This window comes from Crinia signifera, chromosome 7, assembly GCF_055691185.1.
Source record: "Crinia signifera chromosome 7, ASM5569118v1, whole genome shotgun sequence".
NCBI lineage: Eukaryota > Metazoa > Chordata > Amphibia > Anura > Myobatrachidae > Crinia > Crinia signifera.
The window spans coordinates 47,057,279-47,078,087 of record NC_139223.1 but is presented as its reverse complement, the minus strand read 5'-3'; the positions used below and the strand labels follow the sequence as shown (position 1 = coordinate 47,078,087).

The 20,809-nt window shown below is 47.9% G+C and overlaps 1 protein-coding gene across 3 annotated transcripts in view; it reads left to right on the top strand.

Moving 5' to 3' along the window:
* Positions 1 to 20,809, top strand: part of LOC146020119 (glucagon receptor-like) — a 96,299-nt gene that overhangs the window by 46,639 nt on the left and 28,851 nt on the right. For all 3 annotated transcript variants that reach the window (XM_083152965.1, XM_083152967.1, XM_083152966.1), the window contains one exon: positions 10,464 to 10,524. In XM_083152965.1, the coding sequence (XP_083009091.1) occupies positions 10,464 to 10,524 (61 nt within the window). The remainder of the gene's footprint in view (positions 1 to 10,463; positions 10,525 to 20,809) is intronic.

The window sequence follows — 20,809 nt, the reverse complement described above, 5'->3', positions numbered from 1 at the left end:
AGGACAGGTGCGCAGTACTATTCCGCTATTATTATTCTGCGTGTAAGGACAGGTGCGCAGTACTATTCCGCTATTACTCTTCTGCGTGTAAGGACAGGTGCGCAGTACTATTCCGCTATTACTATTCTGCATGTAAGGACAGGTGCGCAGTACTATTCCGCTATTACTATTCTGCGTGTAAGGACAGGTGCGCAGTACTATTCCGCTATTACTCTTCTGCATGTAAGGACAGGTGCGCAGTACTATTCCGCTATTACTATTCTGCGTGTAAGGACAGGTGCGCAGTACTATTCCGCTATTACTATTCTGCGTGTAAGGACAGGTGCGCAGTACTATTCCTCTATTTCTATTCTGCATGTAAGGACAGGTGCACAGTACTATTCCTCTATTTCTATTCTGCATGCAAGAACAGGTGCGCAGTACTATTCCGCTATTACTATTCTGCGTGTAAGAACAGGTGCGCAGTGCTATTCCGCTATTACTATTCTGCATGTAAGGACAGGTGCGCAGTACTATTCCGCTATTACTATTCTGCGTGTAAGAACAGGTGCGCAGTACTATTCCGCTATTACTATTCTGCATGTAAGGACAGGTGCGCAGTGCTATTCCGCTATTACCATTCTGCGTGTAAGGACAGGTGCGCAGTGCTAGTCCGCTATTACTATTCTGCATGTAAGAACAGGTGCGCAGTACTATTCCGCTATTACTATTCTGCGTGTAAGGACAGGTGCGCAGTGCTATTCCGCTATTACTATTCTGCGTGTAAGGACAGGTGCGCAGTGCTATTCCGCCATTACTATTCTGCGTGTAAGGACAGGTGCGCAGTGTTATTCCGTTATTACCATTCTGCATGTAAGGACAGGTGCGCAGTACTATTCTGCTATTACTTTTCTGCGTGTAAGGACAGGTGCGCAGTGCTATTCCGCTATTACCATTCTGCATGTAAGGACAGGTGCGCAGTACTATTCCGCTATTACCATTCTGCATGTAAGGACAGGTGCGCAGTACTATTCTGCTATTACTATTCTGCGTGTAAGGACAGGTGCGCAGTGCTATTCCGCTATTACCATTCTGCATGTAAGGACAGGTGCGCAGTACTATTCCGCTATTACTATTCTGCGTGTAAGGACAGGTGCGCAGTGCTATTCCGCTATTACCATTCTGCATGTAAGGACAGGTGCGCAGTACTATTCTGCTATTACTACTCTGCCTGTAAGGACAGGTGCGCAGTACTATTCCGCTATTACTATTCTGCGTGTAAGGACAGGCGCGCAGTACTATTCCGCTATTACTATTCTGCGTGTAAGGACAGGTGCGAAGTACTATTCCGCTATTACTATTCTGCATGTAAGGACAGGTGCGCAGTACTATTCCTCTATTTCTATTCTGCCTGTAAGGACAGGTGCGCAGTACTATTCCGCTATTACTATTCTGCATGTAAGTACAGGTGCACAGTACTATTCCTCTATTTCTATTCTGCCTGTAAGGACAGGTGCGCAGTACTATTCCGCTATTACTATTCTGCATGTAAGGACAGGTGCACAGTACTATTCCGCTATTACTATTCTGCATGTAAGGACAGGTGCGCAGTACTATTCCTCTATTTCTATTCTGCATGTAAGAACAGGTGCGCAGTACTATTCCTCTATTTCTATTCTGCATGTAAGGACAGGTGCGCAGTACTATTCCTCTATTTCTATTCTGCATGTAAGAACAGGTGCGCAGTACTATTCCTCTATTTCTATTCTGCATGTAAGGACAGGTGCGCAGTACTATTCCGCTATTACTACTCTGCATGTACGGACAGGTGCACAGTACTATTCCGCTATTACTATTCTGCCTGTAAGGACAGGTGTGCAGTACTATTCCGCTATTACTATTCTGCGTGTAAGGACAGGTGCACAGTGCTATTCCGCTATTACCATTCTGCGTGTAAGGACAGGTGCGCAGTACTATTCCACTATTACTACTCTGCATGTAAGGACTGGTGCGCAGTACTATTCCGCTATTACCACTCTGCCTGTAAGGACAGGTGCGCAGTACTATTCCGCTATTACTATTCTGCGTGTAAGGACAGGTGCACAGTACTATTCCGCTATTACTATTCTGCGTGTAAGGACAGGTGCGCAGTACTATTCCTCTATTTCTATTCTGCATGTAAGGACAGGTGCACAGTACTATTCCGCTATTACTACTCTGCCTGTAAGGACAGGTGCACAGTACTATTCCTCTATTACTATTCTGCATGTAAGGACAGGTGCGCAGTACTATTCCTCTATTTCTATTCTGCATGTAAGGACAGGTGCACAGTACTATTCCGCTATTACTACTCTGCCTGTAAGGACAGGTGCGCAGTACTATTCCTCTATTTCTATTCTGCATGTAAGGACAGGTGCGCAGTACTATTCCTCTATATCTATTCTGCATGTAAGGACAGGTGCGCAGTACTATTCCTCTATTTCTATTCTGCATGTAAGGACAGGTGCGCAGTACTATTCCTCTATTTCTATTCTGCATGTAAGGACAGGTGCACAGTACTATTCCGCTATTACTATTCTGCATGTAAGGACAGGTGCGCAGTACTATTCCGCTATTACTATTCTGCGTGTAAGGACAGATGCGCAGTACTATTCCGCTATTACTCTTCTGCGTGTAAGGACAGGTGCGCAGTACTATTCCGCTATTACTATTCTGCGTGTAAGGACAGGTGCGCAGTACTATTCCGCTATTACTATTCTGCGTGTAAGGACAGGTGCGCAGTACTATTCCGCTATTACTCTTCTGCGTGTAAGGACAGGTGCGCAGTACTATTCCGCTATTACTATTCTGCTTGTAAGGACAGGTGCGCAGTACTATTCCGCTATTACTATTCTGCTTGTAAGGACAGGTGCGCAGTACTATTCCCCTATTACTATTCTGCGTGTAAGGACAGGTGCGCAGTACTATTTCGCTATTACTATTCTGCGTGTAAGGACAGGTGCACAGTACTATTCCTCTATTTCTATTCTGCATGTAAGGACAGGTGCACAGTACTATTCCTCTATTTCTATTCTGCATGTAAGGACAGGTGCGCAGTACTATTCCGCTATTACTATTCTGCGTGTAAGGACAGGTGCGCAGTACTATTCCGCTATTATTATTCTGCGTGTAAGGACAGGTGCGCAGTACTATTCCGCTATTACTCTTCTGCGTGTAAGGACAGGTGCGCAGTACTATTCCGCTATTACTATTCTGCATGTAAGGACAGGTGCGCAGTACTATTCCGCTATTACTATTCTGCGTGTAAGGACAGGTGCGCAGTACTATTCCGCTATTACTCTTCTGCATGTAAGGACAGGTGCGCAGTACTATTCCGCTATTACTATTCTGCGTGTAAGGACAGGTGCGCAGTACTATTCCGCTATTACTATTCTGCGTGTAAGGACAGGTGCGCAGTACTATTCCTCTATTTCTATTCTGCATGTAAGGACAGGTGCACAGTACTATTCCTCTATTTCTATTCTGCATGCAAGAACAGGTGCGCAGTACTATTCCGCTATTACTATTCTGCGTGTAAGAACAGGTGCGCAGTGCTATTCCGCTATTACTATTCTGCATGTAAGGACAGGTGCGCAGTACTATTCCGCTATTACTATTCTGCGTGTAAGAACAGGTGCGCAGTACTATTCCGCTATTACTATTCTGCATGTAAGGACAGGTGCGCAGTGCTATTCTGCTATTACCATTCTGCGTGTAAGGAGAGGTGCGCAGTGCTATTCCGCTATTACTATTCTGCATGTAAGAACAGGTGCGCAGTACTATTCCGCTATTACTATTCTGCGTGTAAGGACAGGTGCGCAGTGCTATTCCGCCATTACTATTCTGCGTGTAAGGACAGGTGCGCAGTGCTATTCCGCCATTACTATTCTGCATGTAAGAACAGGTGCGCAGTACTATTCCGCTATTACTATTCTGCGTGTAAGGACAGGTGCGCAGTGCTATTCCGCCATTACTATTCTGCGTGTAAGGACAGGTGCGCAGTGCTATTCCGTTATTACCATTCTGCATGTAAGGACAGGTGCGCAGTACTATTCTGCTATTACTATTCTGCGTGTAAGGACAGGTGCGCAGTGCTATTCCGCTATTACCATTCTGCATGTAAGGACAGGTGCGCAGTACTATTCCGCTATTACCATTCTGCATGTAAGGACAGGTGCGCAGTATTATTCTGCTATTACTATTCTGCGTGTAAGGACAGGTGCGCAGTGCTATTCCGCTATTACCATTCTGCATGTAAGGACAGGTGCGCAGTACTATTCCGCTATTACTATTCTGCGTGTAAGGACAGGTGCGCAGTGCTATTCCGCTATTACCATTCTGCATGTAAGGACAGGTGCGCAGTACTATTCTGCTATTACTACTCTGCCTGTAAGGACAGGTGCGCAGTACTATTCCGCTATTACTATTCTGCGTGTAAGGACAGGTGCGCAGTACTATTCCGCTATTACTATTCTGCGTGTAAGGACAGGTGCGCAGTACTATTCCGCTATTACTATTCTGCATGTAAGGACAGGTGCGCAGTACTATTCCTCTATTACTATTCTGCTTGTAAGGACAGGTGCGCAGTGCTATTCCGCTATTACCATTCTGCATGTAAGGACAGGTGCGCAGTACTATTCTGCTATTACTACTCTGCCTGTAAGGACAGGTGCGCAGTACTATTCCGCTATTACTATTCTGCGTGTAAGGACAGGTGCGCAGTACTATTCCGCTATTACTATTCTGCGTGTAAGGACAGGTGCGCAGTACTATTCCGCTATTACTATTCTGCATGTAAGGACAGGTGCGCAGTACTATTCCTCTATTACTATTCTGCGTGTAAGGACAGGTGCGCAGTACTATTCCCCTATTACTATTCTGCATGTAAGGACAGGTGCGCAGTACTATTTCGCTATTACTATTCTGCGTGTAAGGACAGGTGCACAGTACTATTCCGCTATTACTATTCTGCATGTAAGGACAGGTGCGCAGTACTATTCCGCTATTACTATTCTGCATGTATGGACAGATGCACAATACTATTCCGCTGTTACTATTCTGCGTGTAAGGACAGGTGCACAGTACTATTCCGCTATTACTATTCTGCATGTAAGGACAGGTGCACAGTACTATTCCGCTATTACTATTCTGCATGTAAGGACAGATGCACAGTACTATTCCGCTATTACTATTCTGCGTGTAAGGACAGGTGCGCAGTACTATTCCGCTATTACTATTCTGCATGTATGGACAGATGCACAATACTATTCCGCTGTTACTATTCTGCCTGTAAGGACAGGTGCGCAGTACTATTCCGCTATTACTATTCTGCGTGTAAGGACAGGTGCGCAGTACTATTCCGCTATTACTATTCTGCATGTAAGGACAGGTGCGCAGTACTATTCCGCTATTACTATTCTGCATGTATGGACAGATGCACAATACTATTCCGCTGTTACTATTCTGCCTGGAAGGACAGGTGCACAGTAGTACAGATGGAGCCGGGCTCCCTCTTACTGTCGAATCGCCAGACTGTCTCCGTTGGCGATCCGCCAGCAGCCCGGCGCTCCATCTGACAGACGCGCGTGCGTCTTACGCGCACGCCCGTCTCAGTTTCCGGGTGGCGGGGCGATGGGAACCCTGTCTATCTCTGCTTCAGGGAGACGGACAGGGTTAGGGGGGGTGCGGGGAGGCGGTGGGGACCCCAGGTGACCGGCGGGGACCCGTCGGAAGCGTCGTCGCAAGGAGACGTGTGCGCATCTCGTGCGCCCGCGTCCCCTTTCGCAGATACGGCTGGCGGCTGGCGATTCTGCCGCCATCCCCTGCAAAGACAAGCCCGGCTCTATTTGTATATTGCATGGCTCTTGTTTCCTAACATGGCGCCCACTAAGCAAATAGCTTAGTGGGCTATTCTGCGTAGGAAAATTGCATCGCATCGTGTAAAGTGCTGTACGATGTCCATATTAAGTGCACAGGTGTGCTTATACAATGAAATATTGCATATGATCGGATGGCACCAAATGGGATGCGATGCGATATTTCATTGTATAAGCACCCATGCCATGTGATGTGATGGGTGCTTACTATGCCACTAGGTGATTCCTCGCGCCCTACGGGCGCTCTTCACACCGTCGCAAGGGGCTGCGCCCCCTTAATTTGTGAACATTTGTATATGAAAAAGATGGTTAGAATTGTATGACAGATGCCTGTATTGCAACTTGAGTTATAGGTGAAATGTGTTAAATAGAGAGCATATGATGTGGAAGGGGGTGTGTATTGTTTTGTTTAATTAAAAAGCGGTTACAGAGTAAGATGTACATTGATAGTGTGGATGGTACAGTAACATTTGTGGGTGTGGGGGGGGCTGTGTGTGCATGTTGTTTAGGTGTGTGTGTGCAATAGTATAGTAGAGTGTTTCTGAGTCAGCGGCTCCCCACTGGCGGAGGTCACGACACAGGAAAACAGGAGGCTGGGTAGTGATAGGGGTGTGTGGGCATAAGGGGGACTAAAGAGGAGGGTGGGAGATACTGTGCAGCTTCTGCCAGTGGGTGAGGGTCCAGCGTGGCAGTACAGGAGTACAGGATGGTGGCCCTTAGTCAGTGTCTCCTCCTACTGGGTGGGAGTTCGGGTGCATGAGAGCAGGAGGCTGGGCTATGAGGCATGATAGGGGTATGTGGGCAAAACAGCGTCAGCGACTCCCCAGTGGTGGAAGTTACGGTTCAGGAGAGCAGGAAGCTGGGTAGTGATAGGGGTGTGTGAGTATACGGGGGACTAAAGAGGGGCTTAGGGGTGCCGTGAATTGCGGGAGGGGCGCGGGGGGTGCTGTGAATCAAGGGAGGGATGGGGCGCAGGTGTCGGCGAATCGCGGGAGAGGGCGGGGGTCCGCAAAGCGTGGGAGGGGGCGTGAATTGCGCGGGGGGGGGGTGTGTTGCGAATCATGGGAGGGTTTGTGCGCGGGGGTCCGTGAATTGCGGGAGGGGGGGGCACGGGGCGCGATGAATCACCTAGTTGGTTATATATTCTTGTAGAAGGATGGTAGGATGTTGCTGTCATTCAGAATGCATTTACATAAACAGTAATAGTAGCAGTAAAAGGTCTGACTTAAAACACCTACAGTAAAACAGAACAGGTGTTATATATTATACAAACAATTGGTTGATTATGTGTAGGATGACGTGCACATAGTTCATAGTTGTCACTGGAAAAAAATTGCTACAAGAAAAAATCAACACAGAAAGTTCAACACATGTAAATGTTGACATAAGTGTGGCACTTCATCGGTGTTCATGTCGACACATGAGAATGAATATGAAAACATAAAAAAAAAAAATCTTCAAAAACTCATGTCAACCTTTTTCATTGTCGACTATAGCCGTGCCAGTGTTTTGCATGTGCCATTTAATCCTGGGGTTGCCGTGAATCGCGCTCAGGGGTGGAGGGAGGAGGTGAGGGGTGTCCGCGAATCACGGGAGGAGGGGTCGTGGGTGGATGCCGTGAATTGCGGGGGGGGGGGGGGGGTCGCGGGGGTGGGTGGGTGCCGCGAATCGTGGGATGGGGGGGGGGGCGCGGGGGGTTGCAGTGAATCGCGGGAGGGTGGGTCGCGGGGGCGAGGGGTTGCCGCAATGACAGGAGGGGGGGTCAGGGGTGGGGAATCGCGGTGGGGGGGTCGTGGGGGGCACCGTGAACCGCGGGAGGGGGGGCCCGGGGGGTTGGCGCGAATCGTGGGAGGGGGGGTCGCGGGGTGCCGCGAATCGCAGGAGGGGGGGTGTGTCGCGGGAGTCACTGGGGGTGCCGCGAATTGCGGGGGGTGTGCTGCAAATCGCGGGAGAGGGGTCGCGATTTTCATACCCCCACTATCCACGTCAGCGTGGAGTTGATTTTATATAGTGTGGCGAGGGGACGCGGAATACATGTAAAGTAATGCGTGTCCCCCTTCCCGGTGCAGAGAGGAGGAGGTGGAGCCCGGCAGTCCCTGCAGCCATCTGAGCAGGAGCAACCATCCGCAATCCTGGCTCGGATTGCTGAGTTCTGGTTCTCTCACCCCTGCTTAATTCCAAATTATCTCACCATACACTATACAACAATATGAAAACATGATATATATATATATATATATATATATATATATATATATATATATATATTGGGAGCCATTACGATGGGGGTTGGACCGACCACCGGCAACTTTATTACCAACGAAAGTATGAAATGACTGAATACTGTAATGCTTGTTAGTTGCTATATACAGTATGTGTCCTCATCGGTGTTCAAGAATCATCTCCTGTCATCTGTAATGGTATAACTGCCTAATATAGTGTCTGAAGCTACTTGTAATAGCCATCGGCATCACTGTTGCTATGGTAACATATGAAGAGCTTTTTGAATGGGCAGTATGCAGTGGGCAGTTAATTATATAAAAATAATTAGTGCGTCCTTATAATGAAATAATAATTAAAGCGCATCATTTAGAACAATGCGTGTCACTCATTTAATTTGCAGTATTTTCTATGAAGCTGGGTCTACAATAGTCATATATATATAGATCAAATAGATATTGAATGACTGCCAGGTTACCATTGCCACATGACCCCACACCCACGAAAGTTACCCCTGCCCTTGTTATCCCTACACAAAGGGTTCTGCAAGTACAATGCCTAACAGCCAATTAGAACTGTCTGCCTATATTCAGAAGGGGTTAGTATAGTTAGATACACAACTGTGCTGCTGATTTCTGATGACGGTTGGGGGTCTCATAATGAGTTGCCTGCGTAACGGGATTAAATGACTATATAGAGAAGTAGACATGCACATTGCCAGTTACAGAACTTAAGATGTATTCCCTGCAGGAGGGTATAGTAAAAGTTTACCAAGTGCAGCGAGCCATGCAAGGGGACTTGGTATATATGGTGTCCATGTTGACATAACCTGAAACATGACAAACTTGTGTCGACTTTTTGATTGTCAACTATGTACATGTTGACCTTAAGCTTGTGGTGAGCTGTCACTCACGAGCTAGGGAATGTTGACCATTCTAAGGCGTCGACCTAGTCACTGTTGACCAATAGTAGTTTACCTAGTGACTGTCGACCTAGACATTGTCTACCCATTATCCCAGAACTGTAAGTAAGTTGCTGTAAGTTCTCTGTTAGAGATAACCGATGAATTCCTGTAATTAGCACTAATCCTCCGTTTCCGAAACTTCCATGATCACAAGAGGTCCATACATTATCTGTAAGAGATTCGGTACTTGTGTGTGTGTGTGTGCGCTTCTGTCCTGCCCTCGGTACAGCGCTGGGGCTCAGGACCATGACCTTTATGCATCTGTCACGTCTGTCAATCATAAGTGATGCTATGCATTTGTCTTGCGAGATAAATTGACTGTATTGCAGGTGTGTCGATAATGTCGACACCATATTATCGACATGCACAAGGTCGACATAGACAAAATGTTTCCATTGTGAAATGATCGACATGGAAATGATTGACACATGAAAATGTTGACATGAAGTTTGTTGGTTTTTACTAACTTTTTCACACTTTGCCATCCACGTAAATGGTAAAGATGACGCGACCCTGGCCCGAAGCATGACAAGCAAAGTGGTACCCAAATTCAGGCTCCATGGACGCAAAAACTGATATTGACCTTTTGCATGTGTCAACCTTAATGGGTTGACCTAGACACTGTCGACCTTATGACTGTCGACCCTGGGATCCACACATTGCAGGTGTAGATGTGATACTCTGGAGTTCTCTAGAATAAACCCGGCCAACCTGTGGCTCTCCGGCTGTTGTGCAACTACAAGTCCCAGCATGCCCTGTCATTTGAACTATTTGGGAATTCTAAAACTGTGGCAGGGCATACTGGGAGTTGCAGGGAGAAATTTACTAAGATGGATTGTTGCTATGGGCAACAAATCAGAATCTACTACTTATTTATTTAGCACCTTAGATTATAGATAGTTGCCCATAGCAACATCCCATGTGAAATAGAACTCTCATCTTAGTCAATTTTTCCCATAGTTTCCCAACAGCTGAAGATACGCAGGTCAGCCAGGCCCACCCTAGAATAAAGGCCTTCATTCTTCGCACAGGAAGAAGTCACATAAGAATTCCCCTCCCAGGTGGCAGGATTGCATGTGATATGTCAATATATCGCATTCATTCCCATTCCCCGCTGCAGGGAGGCTGCCCGTGTCGGAGGTCAGACCTAGAGCAGGTCCGATCTCTGACCCTGATCCAATGCACACAGGACCGTGCATCGGATCGGATCAGATGTCAAACACATCCGCTGTGGCCCCCTTTCACCCGATTGGCCTAATCCATCGGAATCGGGTGAAAAGTGTCCAAGTCGGATAAGTGTATGGCCAGCAATAGATCTGCAGATCTAGCGGTTATTGGTGGTGTTACGCAGATTGCTGATCCTGTCTCTGCTTTATCTCCCGCAGCTGGATGAGGCCGTCACCTCTGCTGTCATTCCTCAGTCTCTGCACTCTCAGTCATTCGCAGGTAAGCAATGGAGACCGCCACAGAAGGTATATACGTTTTGGAGGAAGTATTTGTCTATTCCGCACTGAGTGCTCCTTTGTGTGGACCACATACAATTCCCTTTTGCTTATCTATATATTTTTTTAAATTTGTAGGTTTTTCCTGTATCACACTGTATCTTGTGTGTCAGTATTTTTATTTTTCAGCAAATGTGGTGCTACCCTTCTCTAGGTACCGTTCATATGCATATATGGGCCCTTATTCTGATCGGTGCGGCCGGAGCCGATTATGCGGCCAGGACCGTGCGTGCGAAACCCCGCCTTCCATACGGATCGCCAACTCCGTCCGTACGCGGTAAGAAGCTGTCCGAACGGACCGCACGTGTATTTTTTCACGGAATACGCCTCCTCCATCTAAGGGAACCTCCCCCATCATTCGATGGTCGCAGACCATCGAATGCAGGACCGAGTGCTCCACCAGCACCCGCAACCTCAGACCACACGGACATTTTTCCGTGCAAAAGGAGAGATCTGGGCGGGCAGCTTACATCCGGCGATGTCATATGTCCGCCCCCTACACGTGCGTCACGGCCGCATTACCATACGTACGCCCAGCGTTTTCATGGGAACTCCCATGAAACGCGGGGCGTATGCATATGGTAATGAGCCCAAATAGCCCTTCACGCCCCTCTCCACCCCCTGTTCGGAGTGTTCACATATCATGCGGAATTTGGCCGTACGCCCCGCTCGCACATGCGCAGAGACGCCTCTGCACATGCGCAGACACAAAACATCGGCGGGCCGAACGCATGCGGATATATCCGCACCGATCAGAATAAGGGCCATGGTGAGAGAAGAAAGAGTTTAGAGATAGTCTGGGTGCACCCTGGGGGATGGTTATGCGGTCCATTCAACTAGTTTGAGAAAAAACTTATTAAAATGTAACCTTTATTTATATTCTCATTAAAAAGAGGGGAGATATGTCATTTCTCCTCTCCACAAAAGAAAAAGAAGGTAAAGAAGTGCATTAAAGATAAGAAATAGTGATTTCAAATGCGTGATTGTGATCTTCTGATTTATACGTGCTGTAATTTGTAAGCTTGTATTAGCGTGTTTTGTACCCCTTATGTTCTTCCAAACGCTGTTTCCCTTAATGAGGATATATTTTATTTTTATTTAGATTCCTCTTAAGTGGGTTAATTTCTCCTCCTTTGGTTATCTTAGAAGAAATAGGCTGGATTTCCTGTTAGCATGTGTCTCATTTGATACGTCTTATACTTTGTATCACTTTCAGTTCTACTCATGTATCTTTTAGAGCTTTATGATCTCTTCCTGAGCTTGCTGCCAGTTTTCAATTACAACTATGTTATGATACTTTGTTTTCATTCAGCCTTGTTATATTACGCAGGCTTTTTTATGGGAGACCATGGGGCGATATATTGCTGGGCGATATATCAGCGAACGATATATCGCTCAATGCCCCCTTTTCATCAGCGACAAGAGATTGTCGCTGATGAAAAGAAACCTCTGCCGGCGGTGCTGCAGAGGTAATCAGCTGGTCGCAGGAGCAAGCTCCTGTGACCAGCGATTAGAACGAGGCTGAAAACGGGAGGGTGAACCTGGCGATTTATCGCCGGGGCGCACTCCCATCACTGGCAATATGGTCGCCAGCGACCATATTCCCAGCTATATCAGCCCCTATCGCTGCCGTGTGTACACGGCATTATGTTTTTAATTGCTTTTGATCAATGCCTATGTCCATGAGGATGCTTGTTGGTGCCTTTTTTCCTATTTTGATCTTATAAACATTATTCTTTATTCGGAGTCGTCTGAACCATATACATATATATGAACTACCTGTTCATCATTTGTGTGTCAGCTGGCATACGTACAGTATGTTTGTATGTTTTAATGCTTCTGATATTTGCTATAATTAAAGGGCAAATATGTAGGGTAATTATATCTTATGCACTCTCTCTTGTGTGCATATATTCATTGTAATTGCAAACTCTTAAATGATCCCTCTGTTGGGCACAATAAACAAGCATAAGAGAAGATGTTTATTCTATGCAGTAGTTATTTTCAGCTGCTAATGTCCGTGTTTAGCCCTATACAGGCTCTAACGGCTCAATCCGCTGTTCTTTTCCCTGCTTATGCGGCGTCTCCGTCAAGCACTGTAATTGGCCACTGTGATTAGCGGTTATGTCTTTATTAATAACCCCACTTATATAGTATGTTTATCCTTTTATGTGTTTAGGCATTAGATAGTATATTTAATCACTCCCGTTGCTGGCGTCCGTGCCTGGCCGCATGCAGGCTTTCACAGCTCCGTCAGCAGTATCCCCCTAACATATGCGGCTTCCCCAGGGCCGGTGCAAGCCCTGTCAGCACCCCAGGCAATCCCCCCCCAGTTGAACATTCACATCAGTCCCTGCCCCTAGTGGAGCTTACAATCTATGGGGCAGATGTATGAACCAGCGTTAAGTGCAGAAATGCACTTAACGCTGGTTAACTGGGGGAGATTACGATATTCCTAATGTATTACTAGCGCACCTAGTGTCCCCTGCAATCCCCCCCAGTGTTTAGCGGCAGGGGCGAAGTATTAACAGCCGCCCAGGCGTTAATTCTCCCCGGCAGCTTCGCCAGCTCAGGGCTAGCGTTGTCCTGTCCCCCACTGCAGGGACAACGCTAGCCCTGCTTCTGGCTCGGGCTGCGCAGGAGATCGCGCGGTTTTTGTGAGTTCTCGCGCATGCTCATTAGAGCTGACAGGGGGGGGGGGGGAGTGCACTGAGCATGTGCGGGGAGCCGTTAACACTGGGCATAACGGCTCTCTTTATCGGCTTGGGGGTGGGGGGGAGGGTTTAATACATCTCCCTATAAGGAGTGCCTGCTTCTCCTCGTTATGCAGGAGAAGCGGGACCCGTTATTTAACAAACGTTAAAACATCATTGATACATCTGCCCCTATGTTCCCTACCACATGTACACACACACAGACATTCTAGGGTTAATTTTGTTGGGAGCCAAATAATCTACCAGTATATATTTTTTGGATTGTGGGAGGAAACCGAAGTACCCGGAGGAAACCCACGCAAGTACAGGGAGAATATACAAACTCTGCACAGTTAGAGCCATGGTGGGAATTGAACCCATGACCTCAGTGCTGTGAGGCGGTCATACTAAGCATTACACCATCCGTACTGCCCTGTATATATAACATATGGTGGGGATAGACCCCATGACCTCAGTGCTGTGAGGCAGTAATGCTATAACCATTACACCATCCGTAATACCCTGTATATATATAACACATGGTGGGAATTGAACCCATGACCTCAGTGCTGTGAGGCAGTCATACTAACCATTACACCGTCCGTACTGCCCCGTATATATAACACATGGTGGGGATAGAACCCATGACCTCAGCGCTGTGAGGCAGTAATGTAACCATTACACCGTCCGTACTTAGTTTAGTTATAATAATGAGCTTTATTCATTACCAGAGCAAATAAGATAAATAGGTAAATTGCAGAGGTTTAAATACATTATAATTAAAAAAATGTGTAATTGATTCTGGATATATCACGTATATGGGGCCTGATTCAGAGTTGATCGCAGTAGCAAGATCTTTGTTCACTGCAGGTGGGGCTGATGTAACGTGCAGAGAGAGTTAAGGCCCTGCTTTCAGCTCAAAACCGCCACCCGCCTGCCCGATCCTTCCCCCCACCCATCCCCTCTCATGCGGCTGAAGGGGAGAAAAGTAATTCGATGGTCGCTGCCCAGCAAATTATTTTTTCTTCCCTTCGGTAATAAAAGTCTAAATTGACAGATCTGAATCAGCCCCTAAGTTCCCAACCTGCCCCTGTATGTATTATATCTATTTCAGCACAACTTGGCAGATAATAATGAGGAACCTGTTGAGAGGGAGTTGGTGTCACCTGCGTAGGCTGTGGGCTTGAATGCGGTATTGATCGATGCACAAATCACTATCCTTGTACAGAGTTAATTCTTATTGTGTTTCCTTTTATGATTCCATCCTTTGCCAATTTGATGAAGGACTGAGAGACAGATGTGGCCTCAGCTCCCGGGGGAACTGAGTGCGTGGGAAGGTGGCAGGCAGACAGTAATGTAAATTACACATATAAAACGTATTGGTGGCAAGCACTCATACATTTTGGCAAATGTAATAAATTATGTATTTTTCTTTATATGTGCATTGTCTAAATCTGGATTTGTCATATGCCGAGGCTTGAATAGGGTGGTGGTGATATTGCGCTCCACTCTTTTTAATGCAGTATGGTGCAGCAAATTCTGGGTTCTAATGTCTGTAGAACCCGGTAGTTCAATGGTATTTTTGGGGGTGAATTACGCACTCACTTGTGTGTCCAGCGTGTGTGGACCTCTGGTTTTATTAATTAAAGATGTACTGAGAGACTGATTATGTGTAAACTCAAATATTTTATTTGACTATTACAATATCAATAACATTGGTATAAAAGCGGGATGGTGCTGGGTTGGGGTGGGGGTGAGGTGGTCGCACTTGTGGGTGGGCGTCACAGGGCCAGTGGCATCCTGCAGATCTCACTTGTGTGTCTTCTGCGGGTGCTGGTGTGTGACAGCCCTCCCTAGTGAAAGCAGCCTGGATGGTGGTGGGAACAAGCAGAACCTCTGTGTTTTGGCAATGCACGGGGTCTCCTTGGTGGGTGGGGTGGGATTGTGCTGGGATTGATGGCTGGTCGGAATAGGGGTGGGTGCCTAAGACCGTTGGCCACAGGCAGAAGTCTTTGATCTTTGTGTCAGTCTCTGGTGGTCAAGGCAAGTGCTGGCTGGTAACGGGGGCTGGTGCCCCTACCCTCCGGTGGTGCACCGATACACTTACCCAATACCTGGCAGGTGCTTGGTCGCTGATGATCTTCGCCGTGTTTCTTCTCTGTCTTTACCGGCGTCCGCACTTCCCGCGGTGCAGCCGGCAGTTGATCCACACTGCTTCTACAGCCGCTCCTGTCACTTCCGGGGTAGGCTCGCGAGCGTTCACCCGGAGTGTAAGGGCAGCTGGAGTGGTGTGCGCTCTACTCCTTCTGGAGGAGACTTGTGTGGTGCTGGGTGGGTGCAGGACGCTATACAAAGTATACAGCCAGAGGCCAGACAGAGAGGGACATGATTCCTGACTGCACTCTACTCCTCCGCTAACAGAGACAGTACACAGCCAGCAGCCAGACACAGGGGGACACGATTCCTGACCACACACTACTCCTCTGCTACTCCTTAACATAGGTACACGCATTAGGACACACATACCACTCACTTCTACTCCACTCGTTAGTACTGTGGCTATTTCAAATTGAGAGGAGGGGTACTCATATTTGAAAAGTCTAATCAAGTGGTACACGAGAGAAAAAAGGATGAGAACCACTGTGCTAGATAACTTAAACAAAATGCCCACATTGTTTGTAGATATAACACTAATGAGGCTTATGTAATGGCTCCATGGACATAATGATAAGTGATGGTGGGCCCCCGTATGTAAGAAATGTGTGAACTGAGGGTTCCTGGGGCTACCATAGTTGCAAGACTGTGTTTGGGCTTGAACCCGATATCCATACCAACTGGGGCCCACACAAGACTCCCAAGTGGCCAGCCAGATGACTGGTATACAATAGACAGAACAGCCTGCCATTGTCATACAAGACAGATAGCCTTCCAGTGACAACCATTCAATAGATAGTGCTTCCTGGGTATACTGACATTAGGTCGACAGTGAAAAGGTCAGTGCCCGCTGATACGCTGTCTGGTCTGGCCAAGGGGACATCGCCGGAGGGGGGGGGGGGGTTTGCGCTCCCCCACTTCCTTAGTACATCTTATCGGTGTCCCTTCCAAGGAAGTGTTATAGTGGCGCGATAGGCACGGCTATAATTCATCTGCCCCTATGTGTGATATATTTTGCTATGCCCAAGTGAGTTGAATGGCTCTTGCGCAGGTGCTGTCATCAGAAAACATTGCAATTAGCATAACGAGTGGTAAATGGTGTCTAATGATGCTTCATTGCTCATTATATAGTTGAACAACTGTAATTGTCACAGGCCTATGCTTCAGGCACAAAAGACTCTATTATGAGCCCTTTATATAATTACACTTGTTAATGTGGATGACCTTCCTCTAATGCTGTGTACACATGGTGCAATTTTGACTATACCCTCCGATTTTGACTATATAGTCAAAATCGATTTGCCTAGTCATCGAATGGAGATAGAACATGTTTTTAAGCTTTTGATCCCGATTTGATGCCGCTTTTCGCACCCGTTCAGATGAAATCGAAAAGCCAAATAGACAGTGCAGCAGTGACTATTTAGTGCAGATTGAATGTAGATAGTGTGAATTGTATGTAAATAGCACATGAGTTGGTGGAATAGCAAAGGAATCTCACCGTGTGTAAACTCCATTAAGCACAGATATATTTTGTGTTCGTTATAATGAGAGAAGTGTAAAGGCCCACACACACACGTAGCGATTTTGAGCTATTTTCTAATATGGGCCCTACCCACAGAGTGATATTCAGCCACTTTCTGAGCAATTTTACATAATTTAATAAAATCACCCAGAAAGTGGCTGACATAGCGATAGGAATGCGCGGCAATGCGGGGCCACGATGTATAACAGCCCTGCCGGTTATTGTCGCTCAGAGGCCCACACATCTCTGCTTGTGTGGTGGCCTTCTGAGCGATTGAAGCCGCCTTGTATACCTCGGCACTATGCTGGCTCTCCGGGTGATGACTGGCTTCTGAAAGCCGCAGCCTGCATCGGGAGTAGCTGGTGCGCAGGCTGCGAAGAAGGAGGCAGGACCCAGCTGCCCGCCCAGCCATCACCATGCTGCCTGCTAGGGCCACGGTCCTGCCATCATCACCCTGCCGCCCGCCTGGCCGTGGCCCTGCCATCGCTGTGTCACCTGCCTTCTGCATGCAAGCCCAGCCATCACCCTGTTGTTGTACAGGTTGGGGATTTTTTAAAAGGATTTGTATTTTAATATCATGGGAGTACCATTGTACCATGCATAGGTGTAGTGGTGATGGTTGAATGGAGAGGTGCAGTGGTGATGGGGGCACGGAAAGGTGTAGGGGGGATGGAGAGGGTGAGGGGGGATGGAGAGGTGCAGCGGTGATGGGGAGAGGGAGAAGTGCAGCAGTGAAGAAGGGACAGAGAGGCGAAGGGGGGACAGAGAGGGTGACGGGGGGACGCAGATATGCAGGGTTGGGGATGGAGAGGTGCAGCAGTGATATAAGGATGGAGAGGATGAAAGGGGGACGGAGGGGTCTAGGGATGGGGACGGAGATGTGCAGCAGTGACCGGGGGGTGGGGGGCGGAGAGGGTAATGAAGGGACGAAGAGGTGCAGCGGTGCTGAGGGGATGAAGAGATGCAGCTGCGACAGAAGGATGGAGAGGTGCCGGGGGAGATAGAGATGGTGGTGGGGGGGGGTGTACAGGTGATGGGGGATGGACAATCAATCAATACATCAATCAATACATCAGCAACAAGAAGCGTCACAACAAGACGCGTCACTCCAGTACTCTTTATAGTGAAAAACTGCTGTGCTTTATTATGTCAACAGCGTTTCGGGCAGCGCCCATCTTAGTGTCACTAACATGTAACAGGACTATGTAAACTCAGTCAAGTTCAAAACATGGGGGTTGCGGGACATGGTATAGGGCCCATTTATCATTCAATATTTGCGGCTAAATCCCTTCTGGGGTTAGCCGGAGATATTAAATATCACCTGAATGTAAGATGAAGGGACCGCAGCAGGAATCTCCAATCCTGCTGCAGTCCCACCTGCACCACCACCAGCCACATCCCCCATAGGTTTCTGTATCAACATCAGGCAGCATCGCTTCAGGTCCCTGGGCTAGCGCCATTCTTAGATGGCGGTAGCCCATTGTAGCCTCGGCTGGGGGTCAGCACTATCGCACAAGCGCAGACCCCCTGGTGCCCGGATCAGCACATCGCAGGGACGAGCTCCTTTAGAAGCCCTGTCCCTGCATGCGGGGGATAATACATTACAATGTGATCCTGATCAGTATTATTCCACCCAGATCGCAAGATGCGATCCTTCATAAATGGACCTCTCTAAATCACAAATGTTTATATGTTTGGGGGGGACCTGTGAGAGATTTTAAATCTCTCATGCTGAATCTCCCATTATGAATCTCTGCCACAAATCTGTCTGTGTGTAGGGCCTTTAAATGAACTGTTGAGATTGCTTAGAAAGTAAACACAGATCACTCCATATGTACAGACCATATCACCATCACCATCTCCTGACTAGATTTTGACTGCATGCATTCAAAATCTAGTGAAATCGCCAGTGTTCTCACTAGAGAAGACTGGTCCGCATAGATCACTGGGTGGACCAGTGTTAGGCTGTAGAAGGGGTGGGTTAGGGGTAGGCTATGGGAGAGGGGACAGTTAGGTTTAGGCTGCAGGAAGTGTGGGTTAGTGTCAGGCTGCAGGAGTGGTGAGAGGGTTAGTGATGGCCATGGTTGCAATTGCCATCGATGGTTGCCATTGACGGCAATAGTGCAACTGGCCATCGATAGTGGCATACTATGCAATGGATGACCATCAATGTTTTTAACGGTACTTGTTTCCTAGCACGGCCACAAATCTTATGGATCGTGTACCTTTAGTTAAGGTACACGATCCATACGATGGACCCGATTTCCTTTGAAATCAGGTCCATTTGGCCGGCTAGGACAAAATATCGGGGGCATCGCGTCGGTCGGGACCGTTAACAATGGTCCCGACGTGACCGACGCGATGCCCGCGATTTCCCCATAGGCTTCAATGTTAAAAAATATTTTAACATTGAAATCGTGTCGGGAAAGGTAAAATATCGGGGGCATCGCGTCGGTCGGGACCATTAACATAGGTCCCGACGCGATGCCCCCGATTTTTACATAGGCTTCAATGTTAAAAGATTTTTTAACATTGAAATCCTGAAAAAATGTGAAAAATGTGAAATGGGCCAATATGACCCATTTCACATTTTAGATGTCCCCGTCGTCACCCCACGATAGACGCCAACCCGAAGCGTGGCGAGCGCAGCGAGCCCGCGAGGGGCGGCGGTGCGCGTCCTCCGACCTTTTCATTCCCCTACTATCCACGTCGGCGTGGAGTTGAGAATAGAATAGTGTGGCGAGCGCAGCGAGCCACCGAGCCCGAAGCGTGGCGAGCGCAGCGCGCCCCGCGAGGGGACGCGGATACCTTCACAGTTATACGCGTCCCCTCGCGGGCTTCACAGGTGTCCGTGGCGACGCGGACACCTGTGAAGTCCGCGAAGGGACGCGTTTACCTGTGAAGGTATCCGCGTCCCCTCGCGGGGCTCGCTGCGCTCGCCACGCTTCGGGCTCGGTGGCTCGCTGCGCTCGCCACACTATTCTATTCTCAACTCCACGCCGATGTGGATAGTAGGGGAATAAAAAGGTCGGAGGACGCGCACCGCCGCCCCTCGCGGGCTCGCTGCGCTCGCCACGCTTCGGGTTGGCGTCTATCGTGGGGTGGGGTGTACGCCGTGACATTTGGGGGGGTTGGGAATATTTTACATTGAATCCAATGTAAAATCGGGTCCCAGGGACCCGATTTACATTTCATTAAAAAAAAAAAAAATCGGGTCCAAAATCGGTCGGTCGCGTCGATCGCATCGCATGCGACCAAATCGCATGCGATGCGATCGACCCGATTTTTCCGACACGACCACCCCGATGTAAATCGGTGTGGCCGTGCTAGGAAACAAGTACCTTTTTAACTATCCATTTTCTTAGACTGATTGGCTTGTGGGCCAATCAAAAAATGGGGGCAGTACTTCATAGGTGTCGGGGCCGAGCTATGCTCCGTGTCCCGGCCTCTTGGGGTAAAAAATAAATAAAAACTATTTGTTTATGCTCGACAGCAATGTAGGAAACCATCTGGCTCTCCACCAGAAATGGCAAAACTATTCTACATCAACCATAAGCCATCAATGATTTTGGGATAGGCTATGGGAGGAGTGGATTAGGGTAAGAGTTAAAATACCAAACTCCATCAGGATTTTGAATGTTGGGAGGCCGCTGCCTGCTTTCTGATAGTGGGGTTCCTCCTATATTTTTCCTTCAGCCGGTGTGACTCGCAGACCCCCAGTGGGATGCACACGTGACAGCACATCGCATCAGACCTGATGTCAATCACATGCAATTTGGATGCTTTTCATGCTATATATTGCTGAAAATCGTATGTGACTCTCCCTAGTGCGATGGTGGCGCTGGGCCATGGGAACGCCC